General features: G+C 43.7%; 3 protein-coding genes across 8 annotated transcripts; 2 read left to right on the top strand and 1 right to left on the bottom strand.

Annotated features, from left to right (window-relative positions):
• Nucleotides 1-709: 709 nt before the first annotated feature.
• On the bottom strand, nt 710-12,306 carry pus10 (pseudouridine synthase 10). 4 transcript variants are annotated; one of them, XM_020625202.1, is made up of 18 exons: nt 12,232-12,306; nt 11,309-11,436; nt 10,912-11,175; nt 10,750-10,836; nt 10,573-10,607; nt 10,365-10,479; nt 9,700-9,761; nt 9,382-9,427; nt 8,884-8,948; nt 8,722-8,807; nt 8,026-8,151; nt 7,812-7,868; nt 7,646-7,722; nt 7,173-7,228; nt 6,794-6,911; nt 6,434-6,576; nt 5,884-5,983; nt 710-5,462 (listed from the first exon to the last, which is right to left on the bottom strand). In XM_020625202.1, exons 1-18 carry the CDS (start codon nt 12,239-12,241, stop codon nt 5,424-5,426), a joined length of 1,614 nt encoding a protein of 537 aa, XP_020480858.1. In that variant the 5' UTR covers nt 12,242-12,306; the 3' UTR covers nt 710-5,423. The 4 variants fall into 4 exon arrangements, with proteins under 4 accessions (XP_020480858.1, XP_020480859.1, XP_020480860.1 ...); XM_020625203.1 differs by having other exon boundaries at nt 12,169-12,296; XM_020625204.1 differs by lacking the exon at nt 12,232-12,306 and adding an exon at nt 12,095-12,118.
• A 194-nt stretch (nt 12,307-12,500) lies between these two features.
• Nucleotides 12,501-18,848, top strand: cct4 (chaperonin containing TCP1, subunit 4 (delta)). The gene is made up of 13 exons (XM_020625205.1): nt 12,501-12,801; nt 13,644-13,696; nt 13,785-13,874; nt 14,067-14,175; nt 14,862-15,126; nt 15,427-15,559; nt 15,814-15,953; nt 16,036-16,132; nt 16,433-16,543; nt 16,698-16,828; nt 17,275-17,509; nt 18,428-18,541; nt 18,691-18,848. Exons 1-13 carry the CDS (start codon nt 12,684-12,686, stop codon nt 18,703-18,705), a joined length of 1,611 nt encoding a protein of 536 aa, XP_020480861.1. The 5' UTR covers nt 12,501-12,683; the 3' UTR covers nt 18,706-18,848.
• A 740-nt stretch (nt 18,849-19,588) lies between these two features.
• Nucleotides 19,589-27,243, top strand: fam161a (FAM161 centrosomal protein A). 3 transcript variants are annotated; one of them, XM_020625200.1, is made up of 7 exons: nt 19,589-19,977; nt 21,065-21,309; nt 22,333-23,529; nt 23,819-23,986; nt 24,061-24,178; nt 24,996-25,135; nt 25,773-25,994. In XM_020625200.1, the coding sequence occupies exons 1-7, from the start codon at nt 19,822-19,824 to the stop codon at nt 25,876-25,878; spliced, it is 2,130 nt and encodes a 709-aa protein (XP_020480856.1). In that variant the 5' UTR covers nt 19,589-19,821; the 3' UTR covers nt 25,879-25,994. The 3 variants fall into 3 exon arrangements, with proteins under 3 accessions (XP_020480856.1, XP_020480855.1, XP_020480854.1); XM_020625199.1 differs by lacking the exon at nt 25,773-25,994 and adding an exon at nt 26,673-27,243 and having other exon boundaries at nt 19,631-19,977; nt 24,061-24,160; XM_020625198.1 differs by lacking the exon at nt 25,773-25,994 and adding an exon at nt 26,673-27,243 and having other exon boundaries at nt 19,631-19,977.
• Nucleotides 27,244-27,595: the final 352 nt, after the last annotated feature.

The following is a 27,595-nucleotide window of genomic DNA, read 5'->3' as shown; positions in this document are numbered from 1 at the left end:
TTAACAATGCACTGATATCGGTACTAGTACCGGGTGTTGGGTCCGATACCACCCCCTATGCTTATACTTGTAAAAGTTGTCCAGTACACACACACCAGTATCACATTATGGCGACATTAAGTCAACTTCACGCCGGTCATTAGGCAGTGGAGAAGAAATTTCGGCAGTTTGGGGATATTGTAAGATAAGAGATGACAACAAGTAAAGCTGACTGATACTCCACCCACACTCAGAAAGTGAAGCTCATGAACATAAAAACAGTCTCTAAAGTCACTGCATCTTTATGGCAATTGTATTTTTTTATAGTAGAAATACTGCACCATTATTAACTTGTTGTAGGCACTCAGTATTGACGAATACTCAATGTAAGTACTCATGTTTGTACATTCAAATAAGAAAACCATATGACTGCTGCTTTTAGTTCAGAGTTGAAAACACATATTCAAAATAAAGCTGTAAAGACATGTCAACAACTTTTGACTCATTTAAATCCTAGATAACCTAACAAACTTTAGCCTGGTAATGGCTGAAGTAGTAAAGAGTATCAGGGTAAAAAAAAAAAAAAAAAAAAAAGCTACACAAACTATTTTCTTTGTCATACATTTGCCATGGCAGTGCACATTCCCCCGGCCCATGGCAATGAAGTCACTGTCTGCGGGTAAAAAGAGAGAAGATGAGTCTGTGTCGTTGCAGTGTTACTACTCTGCCCTTTTTTTTTTTGCGCTTTACTACTGAGTTGTTGTTTTTTATTTTGAAACAGGAAACACTAAACTGCCAGAAACTGCACAGTTCACTCAGGCGCCACAGAGCACAACCGTGTTCAAACTCAGCCAACGGCTCTAGCTTTCCACAGCCGGCAGGGGGACGAGTCCTCTCCCTGCCTTCCCACCGCTTTTCTCTCTCCTGTTTCCTCATTGTGCTGTAGGACTAGTGGATGGATGTTTACACAGGGATACCTGGCTTGATGTATGTGCTGTATGTATGCGGGAAATGGGGGTCAAACTTATGCTGTCATAGCACACACACGTTCATATTTTCACTCAAACAGGAAACCGCTGAGTTTCCCACACTAATCAGACTGGGATTGGCAGTTTTCTCCAAAATAAAATCAGTGTGGGCTTTTTTTCAGATGAGCAGGTGATGTGTTTAACAGCGTGTGTCCGGTGAAGCTGCAGCAGCTCCACACTCAGACGGATTTCTGCAGGATTTGTGAATGTCACAGTTTCAGATTCCACACTTGTGTCAGTCAATATGACCCTACAAGTGATGCATCATGTACATGTGTATGCAAATCACTGCATCGCTTCATGTTGTGGATCTTTGCATGTAGCAAGGGTTAAATCCCGTCCAACACACGGGTTTAAATGATTTGAATGTGTCGTACACAGTGATGATCTGATGTTGCAACAGCTCTGCACCCTTTATTTACTGATGGCCTTAGACTAGTCACACTGAACCACACTGAGTCTAAACACACTGGAAAGCAGCCCGCGGTAATGGAAACTCGCCAAGCTGCAGACTAACCATGGGATGTGACATCGGTGTCCCCAGTGACTTGTTGCCTGCCTGGTGAAGCAAAAGCCCAGCAGGTGATCGCTGACACAAATATTCAAATAAGCTTGTCTTCCCTACTGCGTATTTATGGTGTGTAGTCGTCGCTCCTACTGAACAAGCTGATAGATGTGGAGGTGTTTCTGATCAAGACTGTAGCTGAGGTCCATCAGAAAACTAATTCAAACACGAAATGAAACCAAACTGAACCAGTCGTGTGGTTTCTGGACAGTTTTGTGCTCAGCACTAAAGACAGTTGACACTGGAGGACAGGTCTTCACGGATCCTCCTCCTGCTCTACAAGACCCAGCTTGTGACCCCAGTGGGACCAGATCCCACTTGTAATTAATCCGGTTGGTTAGACTCTACTAGCACAGTACTGCCATGTTTTGGATCAGAGTAAATTCATGGAAGTGTCTGAAGGTTTGTTCTTCTTTTAACCTTGAAACCAGTCTCTATTCCCTGGCACCAGTAAGTCCAGCTTGGATGTCCCAGTTTTATGTAGGACTCTGACTAATGGTCAGTATCGGCACAACGTCAGTGAGTCCTGCCCACTAGTGGCCTGTGAGGTGCACAACACTCAAAGACCTGAAAACCTCTGATTCCTTCAGACGAGCTGACTGAATGGGACATCGATACCGTCACTGCAAAGCTAAACGTGACCTGTGAAAACACATCACATGCTTTGTTTTTGGAGAACACTGCCAACTTGATTTAGAGTCAAAGGCTGAAACCAGTTTCACACACTCTTTGGGGTTCCTGCACACACCTGGAAAGGTTTAGAGAAAGGCCTTAAAAGCTTTTTACAACAGCTGACAAGATTAGAACACTGTTTCCTGATGTCCTCTGGTGTGAGAGCGGTGACACGGTGCAGAGAAACGGCACTGAAACATGACAAACAGCAAGAACAAACATCAGGTCTGCTGACATGTCTGGAAAGGTTGGGATGTTTGAAGCTGTGCAGGAACCCTGATGGCACAGAGAACGGAAACAGAAATATTCACACACAGATATATGAGACTGTTTTTAGATGATAAATCAGAGTAAAAAAAAAACTTTTATTTATCACAGACGCTAACGCTTCCAGCTCCAGACACGGAGCTCTGTCCCTGTGTGTCCTGTCAGTAATATGAGAAAAATGAATTTATAAACAAACATTTTTAAGAAGAATCTGAACCGAGGGTATCGGTAAATCATAAATCATGTCCCAGACCATGAGATAACTGAGCCATGAGAAACTCATGTACGAAGACTGAGGACTGCCAGAAAAAGTCACCCCCAACGTCTTGATGTAAATATGCAATGCCTTTTTTTTCCTCGTTAGCGGCATCTGGCCAGATGAGAAACGTTTTTCTTTTGACTGTACTTCAAATTTGCTGAAGAGAATAGTGACTGAAAAAAGCACCACAAACGACTCAAACTGCGTTTAAAAGAAGGAAAAATAAAGACTGTCAGAGAACGGACCTTTCTACTGCCCCCCCCATCTGTGGAGGATGTTTCCATGGAAACAAATCTCCCTTCACCGTGGATCCTGAAGACTGACTCCCAAAATTTCCTGAGGATGTGACTGTAACTGTGGACTCTGCACTATTGTTCTTGTTCACCCTCGTTAGAAAGAAACGCAACGCAGGACCATGGCTTGACGTTGTCTATTTATTATATTTTTTTGCAGTGATAGTTTCATCTAGTTGTTCCAATCCCATCATCCCTAGCTGCTCCTCCTCCTCCCTGTCATTTTGCACCATAGTCTTTGTCATTCTAGGCAGTGTTACCTTGTATGTCATTAAAAAGCACCTCTTACGAGTCGCTGAGGGATGATGATGATGATGATGAACGACGCATTAACTGAAGTCTGTTTTTTTTTGTTGTTTCTTTTCTTTTTGTATCATTTGCTTGTTTGTTTTCTTACCAAAACATGAGGGCAAGAACCCAGTGGTGGACTTGCATTGCCGTGGTAGTATTTATTTTGAATTAAATTAAAAGAAACACATTTCAGGGTTTCTGCTGTTGTGACTCTTTTAATTTCAGCCTTGAACAAATCTTTTCCTGCCTTCAGAGCCAGAGCTTCTGGTTTAAAGTCACAAAATAAAGTCCTTTCCAGAGCAGATTTGACAACACAAAGCTTCACATCCACAACAGAAATGAAGAACGGGACTTCAACACAGGTTTTTTTTTTTTTTAAACAATGTACGATGTTTACTTTGTGTTAGTTTTTTCCCAAAGCGTACCACTGGGGATGTGAGGACGGACTGGGAATAATTTTACAATGTGAACTTATTTTGCTATAGAAATAGAAAAAGAATTCTATATCTTAGAAGGGAAAAAACTTTTTCTGCCATTGAACAAAGACAAAAGTTCTCAAATGTTAACTGTTACCTAAACACAAGCACTTGTACAAGAACCTAATAAAGTACATGTTTGATTTAAACCAGGAAGGGCTGCATTTAATTAATAGTCCCATTTTTGTTAGTCTGCCACTTATCTTTTTTATTCATCATTTAGTCTATTGTGTGAAATTATGGGACAAAATAAGGCCCATCAGGTGCTCACACACCAAGGTAACATCTTCAAACTGCTCATTTTTATCTACAACCCAAAGGAAAGCAGCAAATCTTCACACTTGTGAAGCTGTAACCAGAGAACATGTGCTTGAGAAGTGACTGAAATGTGAATCACTACCACAATAGCAGTTGCCAACATCAAAACACTCATGTTTACCACAAAAGTACTGCAGTTTCACACGTCCCTAAACTCCATAGAGAGTTAAGCATTTAAATGTGAAGTTATTTTCCAAAATGAAGTTAGTTTCACTTCATTTTGCTATGAAAATTAGCAGTAAGTTAATATTAGATCATGTTGAACATGTCTGCTTTGTCAGCTGCATTAAAATGGTGCATTCAGGAACCACGCTAATGTTAGCATGCAGACATACCGACTGCTAACATGGTAACTCTGAGCACGTTTATTTTAAATGCTCGTTTGTTGCCGAGTTAGATGATGACAGATCTGGAGTCAGGCTATTCTTAGTTTAGTTTAGCTTATCATGCAAACTGGAAGCGGGGGAAACAGTGAGCTTATGTCCAAAGCTCAAGTTGTACCTTATTAGTTTAATTTATACACAAACAGAAATGTAAGACTAGGTCTGATTTTTATGGACGGTTATAAGCTGGAAGAGTTTCTTGGCGTAGAGCTGCCATCGCTGTGATACGCTCCACAGAAACACTGAATGGACAATGACAAAGTTGGTTTGTTAATCGCCTCCTGACTTTGTACTTAACACACAGACATGAGACTGGGGTCAACCGTCTTGTCCGACTCTCGCCAAGAATGTGAAAAAAACACATCTCCCAAAATTCCAACCGTCCCCTTTAATATCAGGCTTGAAGTGCAGCTGAGGCCGACAAAGTACAGTGAAGTCTGGCGATCTGAGTGTGACAGGCCTTAGAATTTCCACAGGGATTTAACAACTTGGTCCCTGTTTGGCACCACACTCGACAAACTTTACAGGCTTTTCCACAAAGTTGTCTGAAGAAATAATTCTGCTGTAATGACCATTAGTGCTTCATGCGGCTGCTGTAGATTTGAAGTCTTATTACAAAATGGTTTGCCTAAACAGAAAAAGGCCACTAAAATGTGTTATCAAAAATGTTCTGTGACCCAACTGAAGATGGTCAGGTTTGACCTTCAATTAAAAAAAATAAATAAATAAAAAGATCAGACTTCACAAAGCAGCCTGCAGCTCTGTGGGGCTCAACTTCATGGTTTTCAATCTTGGAACCAGGGTGACAGTTGGTGTAGCATCCACCTGTGGATGGATGAGGGTCCTCACTGAGGTCGAACCTGTGGCCTCACATCCAGGGCAAGTCCAGCGTTCACTCTGGTATGGCAGGAGGCCAGTCCACATCCACAGACTGGGGAGGAAACAACAAGTTATGCTCAGTGGTAACACAATTTAACATAACTTTGCTCTATAAAGGTGCAGTAACTAAGATTTTGTATATTGTCTGATGACCCCAGTGACAGTGGGACAGGACATGGTGTCTCTCAGCTACACCCCCCCCTCCATGACCCTCTGCTGCCTACAGCCTCCTGTTGTTAGAGCAGCTTCTGGTGTCAGTTTGTTTGAATCTCACTTGACCCTCTAATCTGATGGAGTAGCTTTAGCTTTGTAAAAAGTTTTTGTTGTGCAAAGATCTGATGAAGTCGATCTGTTTCAGGACAGCGGAGGTTGTGACAGTCAAAGGTCACTGCTAAAGTATGACGAGAGACTCTGCTCTCGCATAAAATACTAAAGGGGTGACATTTCTGATTGAAGCAGAGTTCCTGTGGTACCTCCACATCCAGCTCCAGGATGTCAGTGTCTGTCTTCAGCAGCTGGCACAAGTTGGGTTTGGTGCGACCAAAGTCTCCGTGGACAAACTCCTTGATGTAACTGGTGGATGAGGTTAAGGAGCCTTTTACAGTACAGGTACAGAAATCTAACTAAATATAGCCAGTAACGGTATAAATGGTGGAATAACAATTAATGCCTATTTAGCTACACAATACACCTGATTAATAATCTGTTACATTTCAGTATCAGATCAATAAAACAAAATAATCATCAGACTCTATTGATCCCAGTGGGAATTTAACCAGCTACCCAGCAGGATGTAAAGTACTTCACAGTACAAGTGTATAAGGTAGTTAATGTGACGTGTGGTCACGTTTGTTTTTGCTACTTGAAGTATATTATCATGTTAATATTTTTAAGTAAAACAATGTGAGCGTAGGACTTTTAACAGTATTTTGTGGTATTGCTACTTCTTCCACTACTGGATCAAACTTCCTCTTGTTGATGCAATGACTGAGTGATGTGTCTGTAGCTGTGGTGGGAGGATACGTCCCGGCCTGCGTCTTCAGTCCCAGGTAGAAGTGATGTGGGTCCAGGAAGCGGGCGTTCATGCTGTGGATGACTCGCGGTCGGACGGCCAGCGCCCGGCGGTGCAGAACCCTCAGGGGAGTCTTCTGGTCCACAGTGAGATCCTGGTGACACAGACATCAGCTGCACTGCTGATTTTCTGGTTTGATCTTTGTCCAGTCAGTAGGACACTTTGTCTAATAATATGAATCGTTCCTGCCGCAGCATAGTGTCAGTCAACATGTCAGCTGACTGTAAGTCGACCTCAGGTTTATTCAGGGAGGATCAGTGTTCAGCCTACAGACGTGTGCATGTGTGTGTGTGTGTGTGCTTTGTAGTGACCTTGATGTCGTCGATGAAGGTGATGTCCTCTCTCTGAATGGGTTTTTGGGTCCAGATCAGTGCCGTGTACGACTTGGTTTTCTCCTCCTCGCCCTCCTTCATCCGACTCATGGCCTGTCTGCAGTTTAACACACACACACACACACACACACTACAGCTGTAATATTATTACATTAATAGACATTATACAACAGCACTGTATCATGTAATGATGTCGGCCATGAGATTCTCTAGTACTGTAATACCGCTACATAGAACAGTCAAAACATTATTATTCATCGATTATTAGTCAATAATCGTATAAACGATGTAATAAAGGGTAGATGCAGTTTAACACAGCGTACTTTTACTTTTACTTTTATGGTTTCATCGTTCTCACCTGGTCACAATCTGCAGGTCTCTCACTCTGATTTTGTCTGAAGACTTATTAATGGTCTAAAAACGACAAAAGATGAGTTAACCAGACTGAAAACATGATGTGCACGTGTGGCCTCCTCTGTCTGCTTTCACTAGTCAGGTCCCCAGTGGATCAATCTAAATACTGTCGTTCACTGACTTACTAACATCTATGTGTCGGGTTGTCATAACATCTGAGCAGATAATTCATTCTTGTTTTTGCTGTGAGGGAAAAGACCCAGGTTGGATTCAGAGCATGAATGTGCTCTTTAAATTTCATGGCAATCACCTGCCACATTATGAAAACTGCTGTGTACAGACTTAATGTTTTGGCGTGTGCTGGAGAAACACCAGCATCACAGATCTGTCCTGAGAAAATCCCTCAGTGAGCATCACTGTGAAGCGTCACTGTCGTCTTTTACGCATGTGAAGCCTGTGGACGTGAACAGCCAGCACCTCCTGCAACTGCTTCATCTCTGCTCTGTTGAATCTGGATCTGTGAGGATTCAGCAGCTCCATCGCAAACGGACGACCTGCCAAATGCAGCCAGAACAGAGAATGAAAAACATTTCAGGTGACACAGTCCTATGCAAGCGCAGACTGTAGATACGTCGGCTCTCACCATTTCCAAGGGTGCGGACATCCACATCCTCCCTGCCAGATGAGGAGAAGTTAAAACCTGAAACAAACAACAAAAGCAGGGTTATCAGAACACACTCAAGGTCATTTTACTGTCCAACATGTTCTGCAGCAGTGCGACCTCCCGCGGTCCTGTCTATCCATAGTACAAACCTTTTCCAGAGAAGCTCCAGGAGGGAGTTAGAGACTGAACTCACCGTCAGCTCTGAAGGCAGCCAGGAGAGGCGCTGCGATCAGCTCCTCCACCGAGGACTCCATCCTCCTCTCTCCATCGATCACCCAGGGCGTCTGAGGCAGGCTGCGGCAGAACTTGTTGTATCTCCCTGAGCATCAGGAGATAAAGTCACTGTAGGACAAATGTGGCCTCTACTTTAGACAACAAAAAAGACTTTCTTATAGGGAATTCACACACTCGGTGATGGATCCCTGGGCCAGCGACAGGTGTCACTGTCATGTGAGACAGAGAGAAAAGGAACCCGGTGACACGACAGCCCAGAGCTGGGGAAAGCTCATATTTATGCTGTGACAGCGATGGTCGGGATGATCTGGATCCCAGTGGAAATGGAAGCAATAGTTTTCACTTATTTCCCCATTACATATTTGTATCTTTTTATTTAATTGACATTACTTTGTAGAAACCTGTTTTCACTTTGACATTAAAGAGTTTTTTTGTCCAAAAAAAAACAACAAAACAAATTATATTGACCACGACTGATTTATAAAATCAATAAAAGGGTAAAACATCCAAGGGGGTGAATAGTTTTTATAGGCTCTGTAGATGATGTGCTCAACACAGCACATGCTGAGAACCACAGCACGGCCAGAGCCCGGCGCCAGCCAACTACTTTGTCTCCTACAGTATGTGTGAACAGCCCATTAGTGTCCTACGTTACCTGCTACAAAGACAGACCCATGGAGGCACCGGACGTCCTGGGGGCTGCAGCTGCTGGTCGGTTGCGCTGGAGGACATGGGTAGTGTCTAAACCAAACAAAAAAAACTATCTTTTCAAACAGCACTTTTGGAGAAACAGCAGAGATATCAGGATGATGCTTACTTCAGAAACTTGAAATCGGGTATCTTTTCCAGAGCTTTGACCACAGCCATCCTGGTGAACACCAACTGCAGACAGAGACAAAGACCCACACTGCTGAAGTCACTTCCTGTAGTGACCCTTTGGATGTTGTGTAGCCACAGAAGGCTGGAACAAAGACTGAACATTATCACCTTCATGAAGGACAATTTAGTCCGGCACTGTTGGACAGACTTTAATAGGTACGCCTAGCTAAAGTCAAGCGGTAAACGATGACCTGTGGGGTTTCAGCAGAGGTAGTGTACAAGCTATGGACACCTTTTCAGCCCAGGGAATATTTTATAGCTCCTTTCATATCAAATACAGTGTAACTCCAATTCTTACCTAAACTGATAATAAAAGATCTTCAAAATGTAAAAAAGACATTGATGAAAATAAGAGTTATGTCTCGTACAGACCATGAGCTCAGTCTCCCTTGTATTATGTTGAAAGGTAAACCTCTTAACTCTGTGGCCTCCTCACCTGTTTGTCCTTGGTGGTTTTGAAGCAGTCGTGACACACTGCTGCTCTGTGGAGAGGACAGAAAACACAATTTACACAGAAGGCGCTTCACGTTCAGGTCAGAGGAAACACTTCAGCCTCTCTCTTCGATCATCACCTGGTTCCCGTCTGACTTTGAGCAGCTTTAACCTCAATCTGCCTCTGGACAAACATGACATTAACTGTACTTCTGACTTTGGATCAGCTTGTTCTTGGTCACTTTCAACTTCGGTGATTCAGAAATGTAATTTCTGCTCTAGTGTTTCAGCAACTTGACATGGCAGATGATCTAGTACTCACAGGAAGTGACAGTCAGCGTCTGTCTCTGGGTGAGTGAACTCCACACCGACCTCAAACGCACTCTAAAAAAACAAAACACAAAGTTGGCTCCATCTCTGAACAGTGCATCTGTCATCTAATGTGGAAAATTAACTTTTCTCTTTGACACAGCAGAGGGAAATGGAAACTACAGACTGGGATTTCTGCAGGTTTAGTTAGCTTAAAGACTTTTACAACCTTTTTTTAGACCACTCTGAGTCCAATTAAAGACAAATTTCATATCCATACTGGCAAAAAGGTGTGACGCATGTGAAGAGAAACCAGAGTCCATCAATTACGTGCAACATTCAGAGGTCATTGCAAAGTTAGTTCTGGCTCCTGTGAGGCCAGAGGTTTGCTGACATCTGCGGATATCTACAGGTGAACCTTTAGTTTGACCGAGTTCCCTTCAGCAGAGGAATGTTAAAACAGCCTGGAAATGTGTGAAACTGAAGTGCACTAAATGTCAGATTCCTGGATTGTAGGGCTTTAAGGACCTTCAGAAACATGTTCCCCTGAGTGTCACTGAAAAAGACACTGAACTCTATCCCTCTGGAAATAAAACGTATAAAGTCAAGTTTGAAAATGTTCTCTGTAAAGAAACTTTCTTTGACTATGTTTTTCTTCTCATCATGGATGTTACCCACCTTGGTTACCACGGCGATGCCCCCCAGCTCCTTGGCCACCAGGCCCTGCATGATCCACTTGAAGGCCTCCTTCACCTGGATGACATCATCCTTGTCAAGCACCAGGCCCTTCTCTCTGGGGTACGGTAAGAGTGTCAAAGTTAAACCAAACGTCTGAGTCCATGTATAGCGGTGTTCAAAGTGTATGAGTCGAGACAAAATCCTTTACCTCACTTCCTTCTTCACATGGAGCCAACAAGAGTGCTGCAGAAGTAAACATCAAGAGTTAATAAAGGCAGATGGAAAAAAGGACAACTTCTGAAACAATTAGTCGACAAATCAGTCATTAGTTGCAGCTCTAGCTGTTACCTGCTAATTTACATCACACACACAGACACACACCAACCTCTCGGACACACAGCTGAGCGGGCAGAGAGACTGACAGCACCACTGTGTCAAACTCGTAGTTTTCTGCCTTCACTGCCTCTGCTATCTGCGAACACACAATATGCTTATCAGGACAACAGCACAATCTGACACCTTGGCTGTCAGTGACAGTGTTACACACCTTTACAGCCTGACTTGTGCCACACATGTCCTGCAGGATCCCCAGACACACCACACACACTCGAGGCTCTTCCTCCTCTAGCCTGACAACGGGAGCGGGAGCAGCAGCAGCTTCGTCATCTCTCTCTAAGACAGCATCTGTCACACCAGGCTCCAGTTTAGCTCTTTTACTAGGTGGGTCTTCAGGTGGCTCTGGTACTGCTGAATCCTGGGATTTGCTGTTTTCTGTATCACTGATGAAAGCTTGAAGCTGCTTGAGCGTATTCTGTGTAAGAGAAAAGATGACAGTCAGTGATAGATCAGTAAGTCCCTGGTATTAGGGGGAACGGGCTATTTGAACATATTCATGAAAGAACACAGAAGGCGTGTTTCATGTTGGTGTGGAATGAGGGTCCTGCCTGTGGTGGTTGTCTGTAGGCGGCGTGGACGCTCACGCAGCAGAATCTGAGGATGCAGCGAGCACAGCAGCCGGCCAACAGAAGCATCTGGACCATGGGTTTGTCCTTGTCCTTCAGCGGCAGCATGGCTGCAGGGCGAGGAGCAGAGACAGTCATTATCAAACACAGGGCCACTGTAAAGTGCCTCATTCAATACATATCCTGGTCACGAGTCTTTAACAAAGAAGCAAACAGTATTGATGTAAAAATGAATTCTGGGTAATACATTATTATTTGATAATTTAATTATTGCATTGTTTATCGCTTGTTTACACTGTTTATTTTGTTACACTACACAGCCTTATGTTGGTATTTGTTTACTTGCCCCTTGCTGTTGCCTTGCATGGATATGTACATGCACATTGAGTGAAATTCCTCGTGTCCAACACACCTGGCCAGTAAAGCTTCAAACAGCCAGTACTGTTCGGCTCTAACATCTATATGTTATACATAGTTTTTAGTAACAGCAGGCTGAAAAGCTTTTATTGAAAGTTTCACCACATTTAGTTGTGGTTGCGTTGCACCTGTAAGTTAAACACTGGACCAGTCCAGCAATAATAACTTGACCAGGAAGTGCCAGGGTACTCTTTTACGGGGTTTATTCTTTAACTTAATATTTATTCTAAATGCATAAATAGGACTTACAAACGACTATTCTCGCAAAACACGGATAATAAACAGCTACAACACAGCTGCAGCTAAACATGAGCGCCTTCCATACTCGAAGCTAAATTAGCTAACACTAACTTTTTAAAAGTCACAGCGACAGGATGTGCAGACAAACACAGTGAGCTGGTGCTAAACACCCGAAATGAACCAACCTTGTGCAAAAGTGGCTAATTCAAGAAGATTTACAGAAAATAAAGAAAACCGTGTTCAGTCACTTGTTAACATGTTGAACTGAAAGGCATCTTCTTCCCTCTACTCTCTGCCTGTCAGACAAAACTAATCCATCCGGATCAATTGTCTTCTTTAATCTTAAACGTAACGAACAATATAATAACTATACTCTGTTAAACTTAGATGGCAAATCATATTTCGTAAAATATAAACAAATATAACACTATTTTGAATCAATAAAGAAATATAAATGAATTCTCTCAGTTCGGTTCTCAACACATAATGTCTCGAAACGTCATCTCCATGCACCGGCAGTTTGACAGCCGGGTCCTTCTCTACGCAGAAGCCCGTGGCTCTGGAAGGTTCTAACTAGGAGCGGGTGGAGGAACTTGCATCTGAGTCCATCCGAACCAGAACCGCAGTAATTCATCTCCGGGGCTCATCAGTCACACTCTGAAGACTCTTCTTAACAGTTTCCCTTGATTATATAGTCGCGATGCCTGAAGTAATGACGGTACCGAGAGCCTCAAACGGAGGCAGAAACAAAGGAGGGGCGTATGTGGATCGCGACAAGCCGGCCCAGATTCGGTTCAGTAACATTTCTGCTGCCAAAGGTAGGTTAAATGCGTCTTGCAGGCTGTTGATATCCGGCCCAAAATTCCACCTTCCCGATCAGATTTGGAGCTCTGGACTGGGCTGGGCACCGTTACCAGGCGTAGCTTCTTCCCGGCCCGAAACCTCAGTCAATGAAATTCCGATTTAACAGCCTTGTTCTGCGATAGATATACATCACTTAGTGGCTTCAGCAGATACTGGAGGTAAAAAATAAAAATAAAAAAAATAAATAAATAAAAGAAATAAAAATTCAAGAGAATCCTATATCTATTCTGCTAATATGAATTTACCCGGCATAGCACTTATTTTGCTAAGACTTACCTCAAATTTGGGATTTCTTACCACTAAAGCTTCTTCCAGTCTAGCTTAACGTAAAGAGCAGCATGAGTCAACAATTTCCAGCAATTTGACTGGAGTTCTGTTTGGTGTTGGCTCCATACGAGATGCTCCTGATGACTACGTATTAAAATGGGTTTTACTGAAGTATCTAAAATAAAAACTGAAGCAGAAAATCTTTTAGTAACTTTGTTTTCAGTCAGTTGTGTGCAGACTAGATTTTGACAGGTTGATTTTCTTTATTGTGACATCGGACTTCTGTGAAATCTGTATGTGCTGTGTTGATTTGATTATCCTGAAACATACATGCAGCATTTCTTTAGTGTACTGAGAAGATTAAGACTGGATGTTAAAGGATGTATTGTTGTGTGTCAGCAGTGTTGGTTCTGGCAGCCCTTAAAATCCCCACACATATATTGTGATTGTGATTTTTCATGCTTTTAATCCAAGAGATGTTGAGATGATTGTTGTAACTGTTCTTACACATCACTTGCTTGTATGACAGCTGTGGCAGATGCCATCAGAACAAGCCTGGGACCCAAAGGCATGGACAAGATGGTCAGTGAACTGCTTTTAGCTTCAGGCTAACTTTACCCAGCTCCTCAGTCATACATGTGTATCTAAGGAGAGGTGTATTGTGTTGCAGATCCAGGATGAGAAAGGTGACGTGACCATTACGAACGATGGGGCCACCATCTTGAAGCAGATGCAGGTGCTTCACCCTGCTGCCAAAATGGTATGATGTACAGCAGCGGTGCGAACGCTGTCTGGTGGTGTGCGTTTTACTGTCTCCGACTGTAGTGATGTGTTTTGACCTGTTAACCTGAGAGCATGAATTTTATCTTTATTTATTTCCTGAGATATTTTGCAAAACTTCCCACTGTTAGATTATATTGTTGACTAATCTGGATTGAAATGTGCGTTTCAGCTGGTGGAACTGTCCAAAGCCCAGGACATTGAGGCTGGTGACGGCACCACCTCTGTGGTGGTGATCGCTGGAGCGCTGTTGAACTCCTGCTCCAAACTGCTGCAAAAAGGTGAGAGCTACATGGAAGTGGGGACAGATGCACAGTAAAAAGAAATTCACGCAGCTACTGTAAATCCATATCTTGGCAGCTGGGCTTTGTCATGAAGAATCAGTGGGGAGTGGTGACGGTTTGGTAATTTGATTAGCCAGCTGTCAGAGAAATTCAGGTAAAAAGTGGAAAAGCTAGAGGTAGAAATGTTGGTACAGTCATAGCTGCTGTGTCAGACTGAGCAGATTGTTCAAGTTCAGAAAAAAGCTTTTTTGCCATATTTACTTTGAGATGCTTTATAAAGGAGTACAGACACCAGAGTGAAGTTAGTGTGATGATCACCTGCAGGATGTGCAGCTCATCCAACATGTTTTTGATTGACTTGGAAACTGAGCCACTACTGTTCATACTGTTGTTTGCATCAGTGACTGAGATCACATGGTGAGCTTGCTTAAAGAAGAGATAAGCGGTGTTTTTCACTCACGAACCATTTGATATATAAAATGGCAGAAAACAGTGGAGAAATGGCAAAAATCCCAGGTTAGCAGAGACTAGCAGCTGAAACCACAGTGATTGAATGTACGCTGTATGAACCTGTAGCTGCTATTTGGGGTTTTTGGCTGGTAAATGTTTTAGATGACTTCCCTGCAGAATGACTGTGTTGTATAGCTTCAGCGCTGACGTTTCCACTCTGCCCTGTTGGTCAGGTATCCACCCCACCATCATCTCAGAGTCGTTCCAGAAGGCGGTGGAGAAAGGAGTGGAGGTGCTGACGGCCATGAGCCGCCCGGTGCATCTGAGCGACCGTGAGACACTTCTCAACAGCGCCACCACGTCGCTGTGCTCCAAGGTGGTGTCGCAGTATTCCAGCCTGCTGGCGCCCATGAGCGTTGACGCCGTCATGAGAGTCATTGACCCGGCCACAGCCACCAGCGTCGACCTGCAGAACATCAAGATCATCAAGAAGCTTGGGTGAGTTTTTCTCACCACTTAGAAATATGTTTTTTAAACTAGTTTGAACTTTTCTATTTAGTACATGTATAAATATGTGTTACAGTAATAAACATTTTCCTAGTGTGCTTATTTTTAAGTGCCATTTCTACCATTATAATCTTGTTTAAAGAGTTATTAAAGAGGTTCTTTTATTGGTGTTATTTTAGTTCATTTATTTTTATACTGCTGTGAATTTAATGAATTTTCTATGATAGTTTAGACACGAGTCTCAAGTAGTGTCTTTAAGCCACTGTAGCTGATTCGGACTTGTTGTTTCAGAGGGACCATCGATGATTGTGAGCTCGTGGAAGGCCTGGTGCTCACCCAGAGGTTGTCCCACACCGGCGTGAGCCGTGTGGAGAAGGCCAAGATCGGCCTCATCCAGTTCTGCCTGTCTCCTCCCAAAACTGATGTGAGTCATCTCAGAGCAAAAAACTGTTATTTTCAAATTGAAATTCGCTTTAGGTTACACAGCGTTTCAGCCACAACACTGTGTCCTTCCACAGAAGGTGCTTATGTCGATGAATCATCTATGTAGAGTAAACAGGATCAAGTCCTGAGTTCTGAATTTCACACTGACGTGGTGATTTTCCAGAGAACAAACTCTATTCCATATATAACATCAGTTTCTGTCCTGGTCCACTGTTTGACCTGCTGTTTGTTCAGATGGACAACCAGATCGTGGTCTCAGACTACGCCCAGATGGACCGTGTGTTGCGGGAGGAGCGCGCTTACATCCTCAACTTGGTGAAACAGATCAAGAAGGCCGGCTGCAATGTGCTGCTCATCCAGAAGTCTATCCTCAGGTACGTGGACACACCTGACACAGTAGCAGAGGCTGGTTCTCATTTCGGAGATGAAATCTAACAACAACCTGTCCTGTGACAGAGATGCTATGAGTGACCTCGCCCTACACTTCCTCAACAAAATGAAGATCATGGTGGTGAAGGACATCGAGAGAGAGGACATCGAGTTCATCTGCAAGGTGACAGCGCTCAGACGAGCAGACCCTTCACCCTCTGAAGCTGTGATCAGTGTCTGTGTAGGAACACATGCTGTGTTAGTTTGGGTCATACCAGATGTTCTCATTATGTGAGGACAAGTTGGCTTTCACACAGCCAGAGTTAGGTTGGTGTCAGCATCTCTTCATGAGTGGTGTTTATAATCAGCGTTTAATTCTTATGTATAAATTGCTTTGGAGCCAGAACTCATCTCCTTTGTGTGGTGTTCCTTAAATGAACCTGTTGTATTTCAGCTAAATAAACCAGACTTTGCTTCCCTCCAGACTATTGGCACCAAACCCATTGCCCACATCGACCACTTCGTGCCTGAGATGCTCGGCACGGCGGAGCTGGCAGAGGAGGTCAGCCTGGACGGTTCTGGCAAGCTGGTCAAGGTACACATCAGACTGAGTCTTTGCACTGAGGTCCTGGTTTATTCACAGCTGGATGTTACAGCAGTTTTCAGGTCATCAGTAAGGACTTAGAGTTCATAAAACAAAACTGTGGTGTCGTGTTATTGCGTTTCCAGTAAACCTTTGCTCATTGCAGATCACAGGCTGCACCAACCCCGGGAAAACGGTGAGCATCGTGGTCCGTGGCTCCAACAAGCTGGTGATCGAGGAGGCCGAGCGCTCCATCCATGATGCCCTGTGCGTCATCCGCTGCCTGGTCAAGAAAAGGTCAGTCTGCTCGGCCAAGCTAACACAACGGAGATAATTTAGAAAAGTAGAAACCTGAGTAAGAAACGTGTCCCTCCCTGCTGATTGAATGGACGCTGCCGTGACAGGCCAGATGACCTCTGACAAAGGCGCTCCTGCATTGCTTCATCCTACAGGAGCGTAACAAGCAGAGGTACAGTACTGTGGAAAACTCTCTGTTGGTCCACTCCTGGTTGGTTCAGCAACTTGGCCACGGAGTTTTCACACATACGTTACATATCCTGGGAATACTGGAAGGTCAGTTTGATGAATGTTTAATGTGAAAAAGCATTTTGACTGATCTAGTCAGTGATGATAGGCAGGAAAGAAACTGTTAGTGGGCGTTTTTCTGTTTCTCACTTTGCCTTCTGTTACAAAAACCCATTTTAATATTTTTGTATTGAAGTGTGCGTTTCTCCCCCTCTCAGGGCGCTGATAGCTGGTGGCGGTGCTCCAGAGATCGAGCTGGCCGTGCGTCTGGCAGAGTACTCGCGCACCCTGGCCGGCATGGAGGCGTACTGCGTGCGAGCGTATGGCGATGCCCTGGAGGTGATCCCCTCCACGCTGGCTGAGAACGCTGGCCTGAACCCCATCTCCACTGTGACGGAGCTCCGCAACAGACATGCCCAGGGAGACAAGATGGCCGGCATCAACATCCGCAAGGTGAGGTCCCTCCCACCCCCCCGCCGGTGCTTTGTTTACTTCCCAATGTTTTTTTCTATGAAGGAGCATAATGAAGGCTACGTTCAGACCAACGTCAGTGGAAAAACACCGATTTCTGATTAATTTGAACAGAGCCGGTCTCTCAGCGCGTGGGGCAGCCGGGGTAGGGTTGTTCTGCAGACAAGCTGCACCAGGTTCAGGTTTGCTGCAACATGAACTAAGACACTGCATTGGCCAGTGAAATGCGTGCACATTCCTGGTAGATGGCCTTATGACAGGCGTTTTTAATCTTCACTGAGACACTATAAAATAACTTGTAACTGCTGTAAAGTGCTACATGGGAATATTACGAACCCCTGTGCGGCGTCTTGGTGTCTGAGAAACCTTTAAATGTGTTGGTCTGTGGCTCCAGCTGAACTGAACAACAAGAGGCCCCATTTACACGGTGCCATGCGGCGTTTGTGTTGCACTGATTGTACATTCTTACTGAAAAGAGTTCATCAGAAATGATCAAGTAAAAACACCCAAATATTTTCCAGTCCCTGGTGAGAATTTGCTGCTCTTTTTGTTTTATATTCTAAATGGAATATCTTTGGATTTTGGACCGTTTGAAGATGTGAGCATAATTATGAGGGCATCATTCGGTTTTTGTGTGTGTGTGTTTTTACTGACTTTAAGATCGATCAGTAATTTCATAATATTAGCAGAAAATGAATGGAATGAGTCTTAAAACTGGACATCACTCCAGTCACACTCACCCAACGATCACAGCAAATGCTCTGGCAAAAGAAAAACATATGCCATTGTTCTGTCCCTCTGGCGGCAGTTACGTGCCTGTGCAGTGTTTTCTTTTGCTCTAACCGGCATTAGGATGAGCTGTAGCTCAGCTGTGACTGGTTTACTACTGCTCTGTGACAGGGGGGTATTTCCAACATCCTGGAGGAGCTGGTGGTGCAGCCTTTACTGGTTTCCATCTGTGCACTGACCCTGGCCACAGAGACGGTCCGCAGCATCCTCAAGATTGACGACGTGGTAAGACTCCACATCCTTAACGCTGATTGGATTTACGGTTCAAAGTGAATTCTTTTACCTGCACTGGCTTTATATTTCTTCTTCCATATCTGGTGACATTATTTCTCACACCATTTGGTCTGAGCTGAAGGTGATTTTTCTTGTTACAGGTGAACACTCGGTAAAGGTCGTGAACTCCGTCACTAAGCCTGCTCGTACTGCGAAGGATCAGAGGACTGTCGACATCAGTCTGTTCAGATTTCTGCTGGAGTTGTTACGTTGCATAATTGAATTAAAATAGGCTTGTTTTTTTGTTGTTCATGCTCCAGCTGTCGCCTGTGTGATTATTTTTCCAGTGAGTCAATGCATCTTTTCTTTAGATATTGTTTGAGAGTATTTTTAAACTCTGGACCTTTTAAAGAGGCCACTGGATACCTGGAAAATAATTATTTTGGTACAGTAATAGTTTAATATCTTGGCCAATCACTCAGTTTATTACAGATCATTGGCATGTGTCTGATGAGCAGAGCAAACATTCAGGAACCAAAGCACCAGCAACAAGGATCAGTAAAACGGTGTAAGACAGAAAACACACAGAGGTGTGTGTGGTCCTCTATTTAAATTAAAGCCACTGTTAATATGTAAGTTATAAAGATCTGAATGGGTATTGTGCACATTTTAAATATTTTTGAGATTTTCAGTACAGCTGGGATTCGTTGAAAGTATTAAATTGGGTGGGATTTTTCTGAATTTGGCTTTGTGTATATGTCACTTTGCAACGAGAATCGTGTTAATCATTTCTCAGTTTTTTATAACTAGTCAGATTATATCCACATGTAGTCTCAGAGAAATCCATTGGTAAAATCCATTCATTTATTCTTTAGCTTCTTTCCAATGTAAGTGGGGGTGACAGCAAAAGAAAAAATATATTTTGCATGGTTTTCATGTTATTTTGAAAGAAAATGGTGTCAAAGTGTAACTGCCACTAAATAATACATATTACATATCCATCGTAAGTACATTTACTCAACAACTGTACTGAAGTACAATGTTAACTTGGACTTCACTACATCTCAGAGACAATTCTTGTACTTTTTACTGCTTTACGTCATTTCCTGTCACGGTCCGTCACCTCCTGCTTCCCAACCAAGCGGTGCTCGTTGCTAAGGAGCTCACCTGTTGCGTGGATACCGACTGACACCTGCTAGCACGAGGGCATTGACTGGATTAGCGCTAACGGGCTAGCTAACATATCGGTCCCACTGGTTTTACATTAACAGTACTTGAATTATTTACGTACCATGGCGAACGGCCACCGGACAAACGTTATGGTCTCCTCGTGTTTGAAAACGCCGGTAGACCCGCGCACCAAAGCGCCGTTAGCGTCATACGAGCGGGAAAGAGCGCTGCCACACACGGCTCCGAGTCATATGGACAACCGGGACCAGGAGAAGGAGGTAAAGACACTACACAATCACTCTGCTGGGTTCAAAGCACGAAGCTATGGCGCATCGTTTACCAACCTGGACTTTTTGATTTAAACACTTTCAAAATGACCGATGTCTCCTAAGTAACTAGTTGTCTAACCAAAGGTCTAGTAGGTTAAACCACCAAACTCAGATATTAATAATGTTGATGCTCCAACAATGATGTGTCAAATTAAAGCATTTTAATTCAGGCCTTTTAAAAGTACAATTTAGACCAAATGTTTTAGAGATTATTACATTTTCTATCAAAAATGGTAAAATTGATAGAACTAGGATTATTTTATCAAGCACCAAAGAGAAATCTCTACTGAATATACACAGTTTAGTCTATACATGTATTATATCTGTGAATGAAAAAGATCCTGTTTGTTCTAATAAGGACTGGAAACCCAGCTGAATGAGGTTTTACCTTAGTTCACCAGCTACTTTTGAATTTAAGGGGTTTTCCCTTCACCAATTCATATCGTTGCAGTGTACCACTTTAACCAGTATAACTTTGTTTATCTTGTCAACAGCAGACAGTCTCCTGTCCAGTTAACAGGCCAGTTTCAGTCAGTCTGTGTGGTAGAAGGGATCTGACCTGTGTTATTTCTTGGCCCGACTATTTCTGGACTTCCACCTCGATTAGATTATCAGATGTCACATTGACTTTATAATCCAACATGCTTAATTTTCCTGTGGAGAACAACCCTGTAGGATCCTGCAGCAAACACCTCATGAGCCAGACGTCTGACGGAAGATGTGCGTCAGCTGAGCTCTTTTCGTGTTAAGCTGTCCTTTGTGCTCCACCATATGGCCCATGTCACTGCTGCACCAGGATAATAGGCTTAGTCCTGGAGGAGCCCTAGTGCTGCTGGGTGGGGGTGCTCCTCTCCAGGACGACTTGGTGGTCAAACACGTATTCTAAAGCCAACATAAACTAAAATTTTCTGGAAACTTCAAAACAAATATCAGTTTATTTATATCACATAAATTACACTATGTGAGTCCATCCATGCTGTTGTTTATTTTCTACCCAGACCACTTTTTGGTAAAAGTCTACTGTTGTTCTATTCAGACAGAGTATGAGGACTCAGGCTCTGATTTCTGTGATGAGGACTGTCTGGTGATGAACAACTACAGAGCTGCAGGAGGCCATCTGGACCTGACTGAAATCTTCTTGTCCAACGAGGAGTACTACAGCAAGCTGGAGGAGCTGAAGAAGGCCCACCTGCACACTATGGCAGAACTTGAGAACCTCTATCGGCAAAAGCTGCAGCTCAAGGCTTTGGAGCCTTTAGACATGACAACTCCTGGGCACAGGTGGGTGCAAGAGACTCATGGTTAACAGCACTGGGATTCTCATGTTTGTAGGTTTGTCTTGTTATTTTATGGCTTTAACACAGACTTTTTGCACTAGGCAGACAAATATAACAAAGACAGTTGTGAGCTGCTAATATGAATCCTTGATCTAACTCATTTTGGTAAAACATTTTTCTCATTCAGTACCAGTGGTGTTTAGGATACAGGGTAAATCCCAATTCCCTTATTTGATCAGTCCTCAATCCTTGCTTGACCTGGAAGTTGTTACAATCTGGCATCTTGAGTACTGTCCAAAAGCTCTTATACCCGCTCTGAGGAGCATGGAGACATGAGAGGGAACACACCAGAGCGTCCTTTATGGACAGACACTCTCCTTTATCAGAGCTTCAGATGAAAGATCGGAGGAAAGGACATTTCATCTTACGTGGGCAGAATTAAGACCCAAGGAAAAAGTACCAGATGCAGTTAAGGGAATTGGTATTTACCCATAGGTTTGTTTAATGTGCCCTGGGTTGGAGTCTGTTTGACTTTGGCCTCCTGCCACCAGTATGGTGGAAATGCAATTGTAAATGAATTTGAAAAACCCAAATGCAATTTGTCTAAATAGTTTCCCATACTGATATTAGTTTTCTGTTTGCATGGCAAAACACATCTTTTGCTGTCAGTAGGTTCATAATTTGGATAAACTATAAGTTTAAATAGCGATTGCACTTGTCATATGCAATTAGAATATGTCACAGAAGTTGTGATGGACATGTTTCACAATTCTCTGATAGTTGATTCATCAATTAATTGATAAAACAACTGAGATGACTTTTTTTTTTTTAAATGTTGATGCGGTTTAATGAATGTAATTTTATTGAGCATGTATATGTTGCCTATGAGCTGAGTTGTAACGAGAATAGCAGCCCACAATTTCACTTAATGTGAATTTATTAAAGACAGCAGCTCCCGTTGTCTATTTCACTGTATGTGAAGGATGAGTAACTGTATTAACAGTCAGGTGTCCATATTTCTTTTTAGGCAGCCGTGGTCAAACACCAGCCCAGCAGCCTCACGTGGTCTGAGGAAGTCACGCTCTGCCGTTGAACTCAGGCGGAGCTCTGGACACTCAGACTTATTAGACGAGGATGAAGCTGCCTGTGATGCAGTAGAGAAAGGCCTGCTTTTTTCTCCCAAAGAACATATTAAGAACATGTGGCGAGACTTCAAGATGTCCCCTCACAATCGTCACCTGTCGTCTTCTTCGTTACCAGGAGACCAGAATAGAAAGAGAAAAGGGAAGAAGAGGCAGGGGCTTAAAGATGGAGAGCAGGAGCATTGGAAACACAGGGTGACTGTTCCTAAACCCTTCCAGATGACACTGCGTGAGGCTGGCAGGCAGAAGCTGGGTTCGGAGATCGAACTGCAAAATGCAGAGCTGCGACGGCAGCTAGAAGAACTAACAGAGTGCCAGAGGAAGTTCCACGCCAGCCCCGTACCTGCTCACGTTCACCTCCCACTTTATGACGAGCTGCAGGAGCGAAATGAGGAGCGGCGGCAAAACATGCGAGAGCGAGAAAAGCAGCATCTTCAAAGCATACAGAAACCTTTCAGCTTCCTGGAGAGGGAGCGGCTGAAGAAGGAGCAGAACCAGCTGCGTCACCCACAGCCATCCGACCAGGAGAGAATCAAACCCTTCAAGGCCAAGCCTGTGCCGAAGGCAGTGTACGCAGCAGCATCAGGGGAGCAGATGAAGGAGGAGCAGCTGTACCGCTCTATAAAGATACAGATGAGGGCCCAGGAGTTGCTCCACAGTGCCTCAATGCCTCCCAGCATGCTCGCACGGCAACTCAGCCAGCGCAAGACCAAAGATGGCAGTGCTGCAGCGGGAGGGGATAACAGCTTCACACACAGGCCCCTGATTAACAAAGAGGTCCCTGACTTCAACGCCAGCTACAGACGCTTCCAAAAACACCTGGAGAAACGAAAAGAGGTGAAGCCCACGACTGCATGTGAACCCTTTGAACTGAGGACGTCACAGATTTCCTCGCATCGTGAACACATCCTGGCTGACATCGAACAGGAGCGGCGCAGCCCTTGGATGCAGCGCTGGCCACACATCAGCCCCAGGCCAGCTCACACGCCAAACTCCAGCCTCTGTTCGTCCCTCTCAGGCAGCATGGAACTCCTGCCTGCCAAAGTCACAGATGCCACCAAAAAGCGCCACGAGGCCGTGAGGTACCTCTTTAGGACTCCAAAGTCTTCCACCATTTTAGTAGAGAAAGCCTCAGACATAGTGAGCTCAGCAGCTTCCTTCTGTGTTTGAAATCCACACCAATGGATTTCTCTGGGACTACCTTTCCCAATGTCCCTGCTGTGTGTTTATGACCCCACACCCATCCTAATATTTTTACACCCTATAGCTGATTGTTGCACCCATATCCTCAACTATCTGCCCCCACCTTGCAGAAGACCCCATCCCACCCAAACATTGCTCCATCTGTGACCAGACTGTCTCCCTGAGTAGAAAGGTCCTTGAGCAGAGGAAGAAGGCTGAGGTGGAGGAGGAGCGGTGGAGGGAGAGACAGAAGCAGAGGGAGAAGAAGCTGCAGAGGGTGGTGTCAAAACGTGCCCATGCCAACGACCCCCACCAGGCTCTGTCACAGACCCACCAGACCAAACTCAAGGAATTCAGGTACCCTCAATACATCCTGATGACCTGAACTGCTGAATGGAACGGGGCCACCCATAACCCTGAGTTACCTGCAGGAAACAAGACCACCAGCGCCAGAAGGAGTACCAGCAGGAGGTCAGAGAGATGCGGCAAAGAGTGAAGGGGAGGCCGCTGCTGCTGGAGCAGGTTGCACAGGTGGATCAGAACTCACAGGTGTCCATGTGATCATCTCTCACCCATCCTCTTGCACCCAGACTTGTCTCACCTACTCACACACAAACAGATTGTAATTACAGCACATTGTGTGCCATTAATTCATGTACAAGCCTAAATGCAGCAGAACCTTTATAGTGAAACAGATGAATTAAACACACAAGGTTAAACGACCAGTGAGCATTTGTTTGGCTTGGTGAACAGAGACTAGAAGACACCTGTCCTAACTGTGATAAAGTGTTTTACATCTAAAATGGTGCAGAACAAAAACATACAAATGCAAGAAAAGCAGTAAAGGTAGTTAAAACACAAGTAGTAGTTTAAAAACATACAATGATATAAACTATTCACTGTGTTAAAAGCCTGCCAGTTTATAACAAATTTAAATGAGGATACTGGGCTGAAAGTAAAGTTACCCTTTATTATGGTAACATAGATGAAAAAACTACTGCAAACTTAACTTCTCTGGTGCATCCAACCATAAAGGGGTTTTCTGCACATCTGTCAAAACTTAGGTGCTTTAATGTAACGTATCCAGTCACTGCCAACAACACCAGCTTTTTCTGTTGCAGAAACTGTGGACTGCAGTCTAGAGCCTCCATTTGACACTGATATTTGACCCCTACTCCAGGATCTGTAAATGTCTCAGACTGCTGTGAAGTCATAATTTAGGGTTGGTTTTGAATGAGATGTGCAGGTAATCCAGGGGGCTGTAGGGACTCACTAAGGAGATTCAAGTGAGCCAAGGCTATTTCCTGAACTTTGGTTACTCTGCCTTTACCTACACCAGCTCTCTTACTGTGTGCTTTGGTACCAGAGGAATGCCAAACAGGCTGCAGAGAGGCGCTACACAGACGTCCTGCATGGATGCAATCTGACTGAAGAGTTCATCAGCAGTAAGGCGGCCAAATCAGGATCTGCACGCCAAGCCTCCCCATCTGGTGACAGCAAACGGAGGTAAATCTGTGACGTCTTTGTTGTGCAAACTGTACAGGTTTACTGACCCAGCTGGTCTGGTGCTTCAGAGCAAAGTACAAGTAGAATTCACTCCTCATGTGATGTCTTAAAATTGCCTTTAGTCTTAACAATCAAAATCTTGAATCATTTAATTTATCTTACAACTCAAAAGAAAGCATGTTTTTAAAACTGTAACCAACAAGATAAAGTCATGGCACTGTTTGAGGTTTCCTGGTTTTCTCCATAAATTGGTCATGAAATGGGATCAGATCTTCACCAAAGTCACAAACATCAACAAACATATTTCTAAGCTGATAAAACACAAACAGTCCTGATCTTTCATGTCTTTATTGAACAGTCCCATTAAACATACACAGTGATTTTGGACAAAGCCATGCAACACCAGGCTTCTGATGTCACTAAATGTCAGCTGGAGTCAGGTGTTAGCAAACCTGGAGTCCAGTCAATGACATGAGAAGGAGGTGTAGTTTAGAACGACCTTGACTTAAAAACACTCAGACAGCGTCAGTGTGCTGTTCACAAGCAGCATCAGCTGATGTGAGTCTACGATCAAGAGTTGTTGATCTGCGTGTAGCTGGAAAGGGCCACAGAGTCGTCTCACAGACTTATTCATCAGTCCAGACGTATTGTCTATAAATGGAGACGATCTGGTGCCGTGGCTGTTCTCCATGGGAGTGGGCACCCGGCCAACATCAGTCCAAAGGAGAATCATCAGTGAGTAACAGCTAAAGACCAGAAGGATTCAGTGGAGCTGGTTAACATCGCTGTTCACGAGTCCCCAGCAACATACATGAGAGGTCAGAATATTAGGAACACCTTTGAATATAAGGTAGTCCAGTACAACACCACCTCAGTAATGAATATATAATTAAATGTATACATTTAGAACTATTTCACCAAAAACTGAAACATTCTGAGCTTCATAAACAGATGTTAAGGCAGAAGTGTTTTACTGAAGTGAATACAGTACATGTGCAACTATTAATGTGACGGGCAGTATGGAGTTTAAAAAACAGGTTTGTAAAGTTTTGATCCAAAATAAATTACTTTTAATGAACTACTAAACTGAATTCAGCGCAACACAAACTGGCCGTGTCACAGAGTGTCAGGTCATATGAAGTGTGTCTGTTAATATATGATGACTTGGCTATTTTAGAGGGCTGGGAAACAGGGTGGGCTGATGTATAATGACGAATGTTTTATCGCTTGTCATGGGCAACTGATGTGTGTTGCCCTTCACTGTTTCAGCTGCTTCTGTAAACAAAACAAACAAAAAAACAAAACTGGAAACACAGAGTAGCCTCTGGACATTTGAAAGAATTTCCAAATCTCAGCTTTAACATTTAAGTAAAATACTATATGAAAATGGTGAAGATCCAGTCTTGATGATCTTGCTGATTAGTGGCTGAGAAGAAAAATGAAAAGGACACAGTTGTGATCTATGAACTATGAGTGAGAGTATAAACATGTATAGGATGTTGGTGCTCTGATCTGACTGTGTTATTTTGTTGATCAGTGACCAGCAGGTGGAAGACATGGGGTATGAGCCTGTTCTCTACAGAAAGGTCTTCCTGGATGACGAAGATGTGGGCGATGAGCCCCATGATTCTGATGAAAGTTACCACTACTCAGGCGATCATGAGGGTTATTCAGATGACAGCGAGCACGATGCTGACACCAGGCAGCAGGAGGCCAGCGACTGATGTCATCAGACTTCATGATCTCACAACCCTTCATCAAAAACCGAACATGTCAAGTGAGGAGGAGCACTGAAGCAGAAGCTTGTTTGTCCTGGAGGTTTATGTTATTGTAACAGCACACAGGCACAATCCACTGTCTGCATTCTGTCTGGTTTGAGTCTGCAGTGCTTTATTTTGCGGTGAGAGCAACAACATAGGAAGACCTTACTCAGATTGAGTATGTAGTACAGATCTGTCACCTTGACTGGACTTTGTTACTAAAGCTATCTTTACTTTTATTATTTACATCTTTGGTTATCCAGTGGCCAGTTTGTTGTCTTACAGTGTTATTACAACATACTACTATTATTATTACAACAGTACCACAAACAACAATAAATTAAATAAACTTGCCATTGTTTCTGTAATGATTATGACTTTCAGTTATTTGTTTTAGAATATATATATATATACTGGTGTTACTGGATGCACTTCAGATAAAAGGTGACTGAACGGTACACAGTTTAGATGTTTAGATTCTTATCCATCATGTAATGATTGGTTCCAGGTGCATTCTGCAATGAGCCCAAACCTCCAGCCACAGTCATAAAGAACTAAGCTCAGAGACTAGAAGGATCCGGGGTCCTGCGGCAGATGGTTTGGCCCCCACAGAGCCATGACCTCAACATGGTGGAGTCAGTCTGGGATCATGTGAAGAAAGCCTGAACCCACAGGGGGACTGTGGCAGGCTCTCCCAGAC

This window comes from Monopterus albus, unplaced genomic scaffold, assembly GCF_001952655.1.
Source record: "Monopterus albus unplaced genomic scaffold, M_albus_1.0 scaffold349.1, whole genome shotgun sequence".
In the NCBI taxonomy this organism is placed as follows: domain Eukaryota; kingdom Metazoa; phylum Chordata; class Actinopteri; order Synbranchiformes; family Synbranchidae; genus Monopterus; species Monopterus albus.
This window is presented reverse-complemented; position numbering and strand designations above follow the sequence as displayed.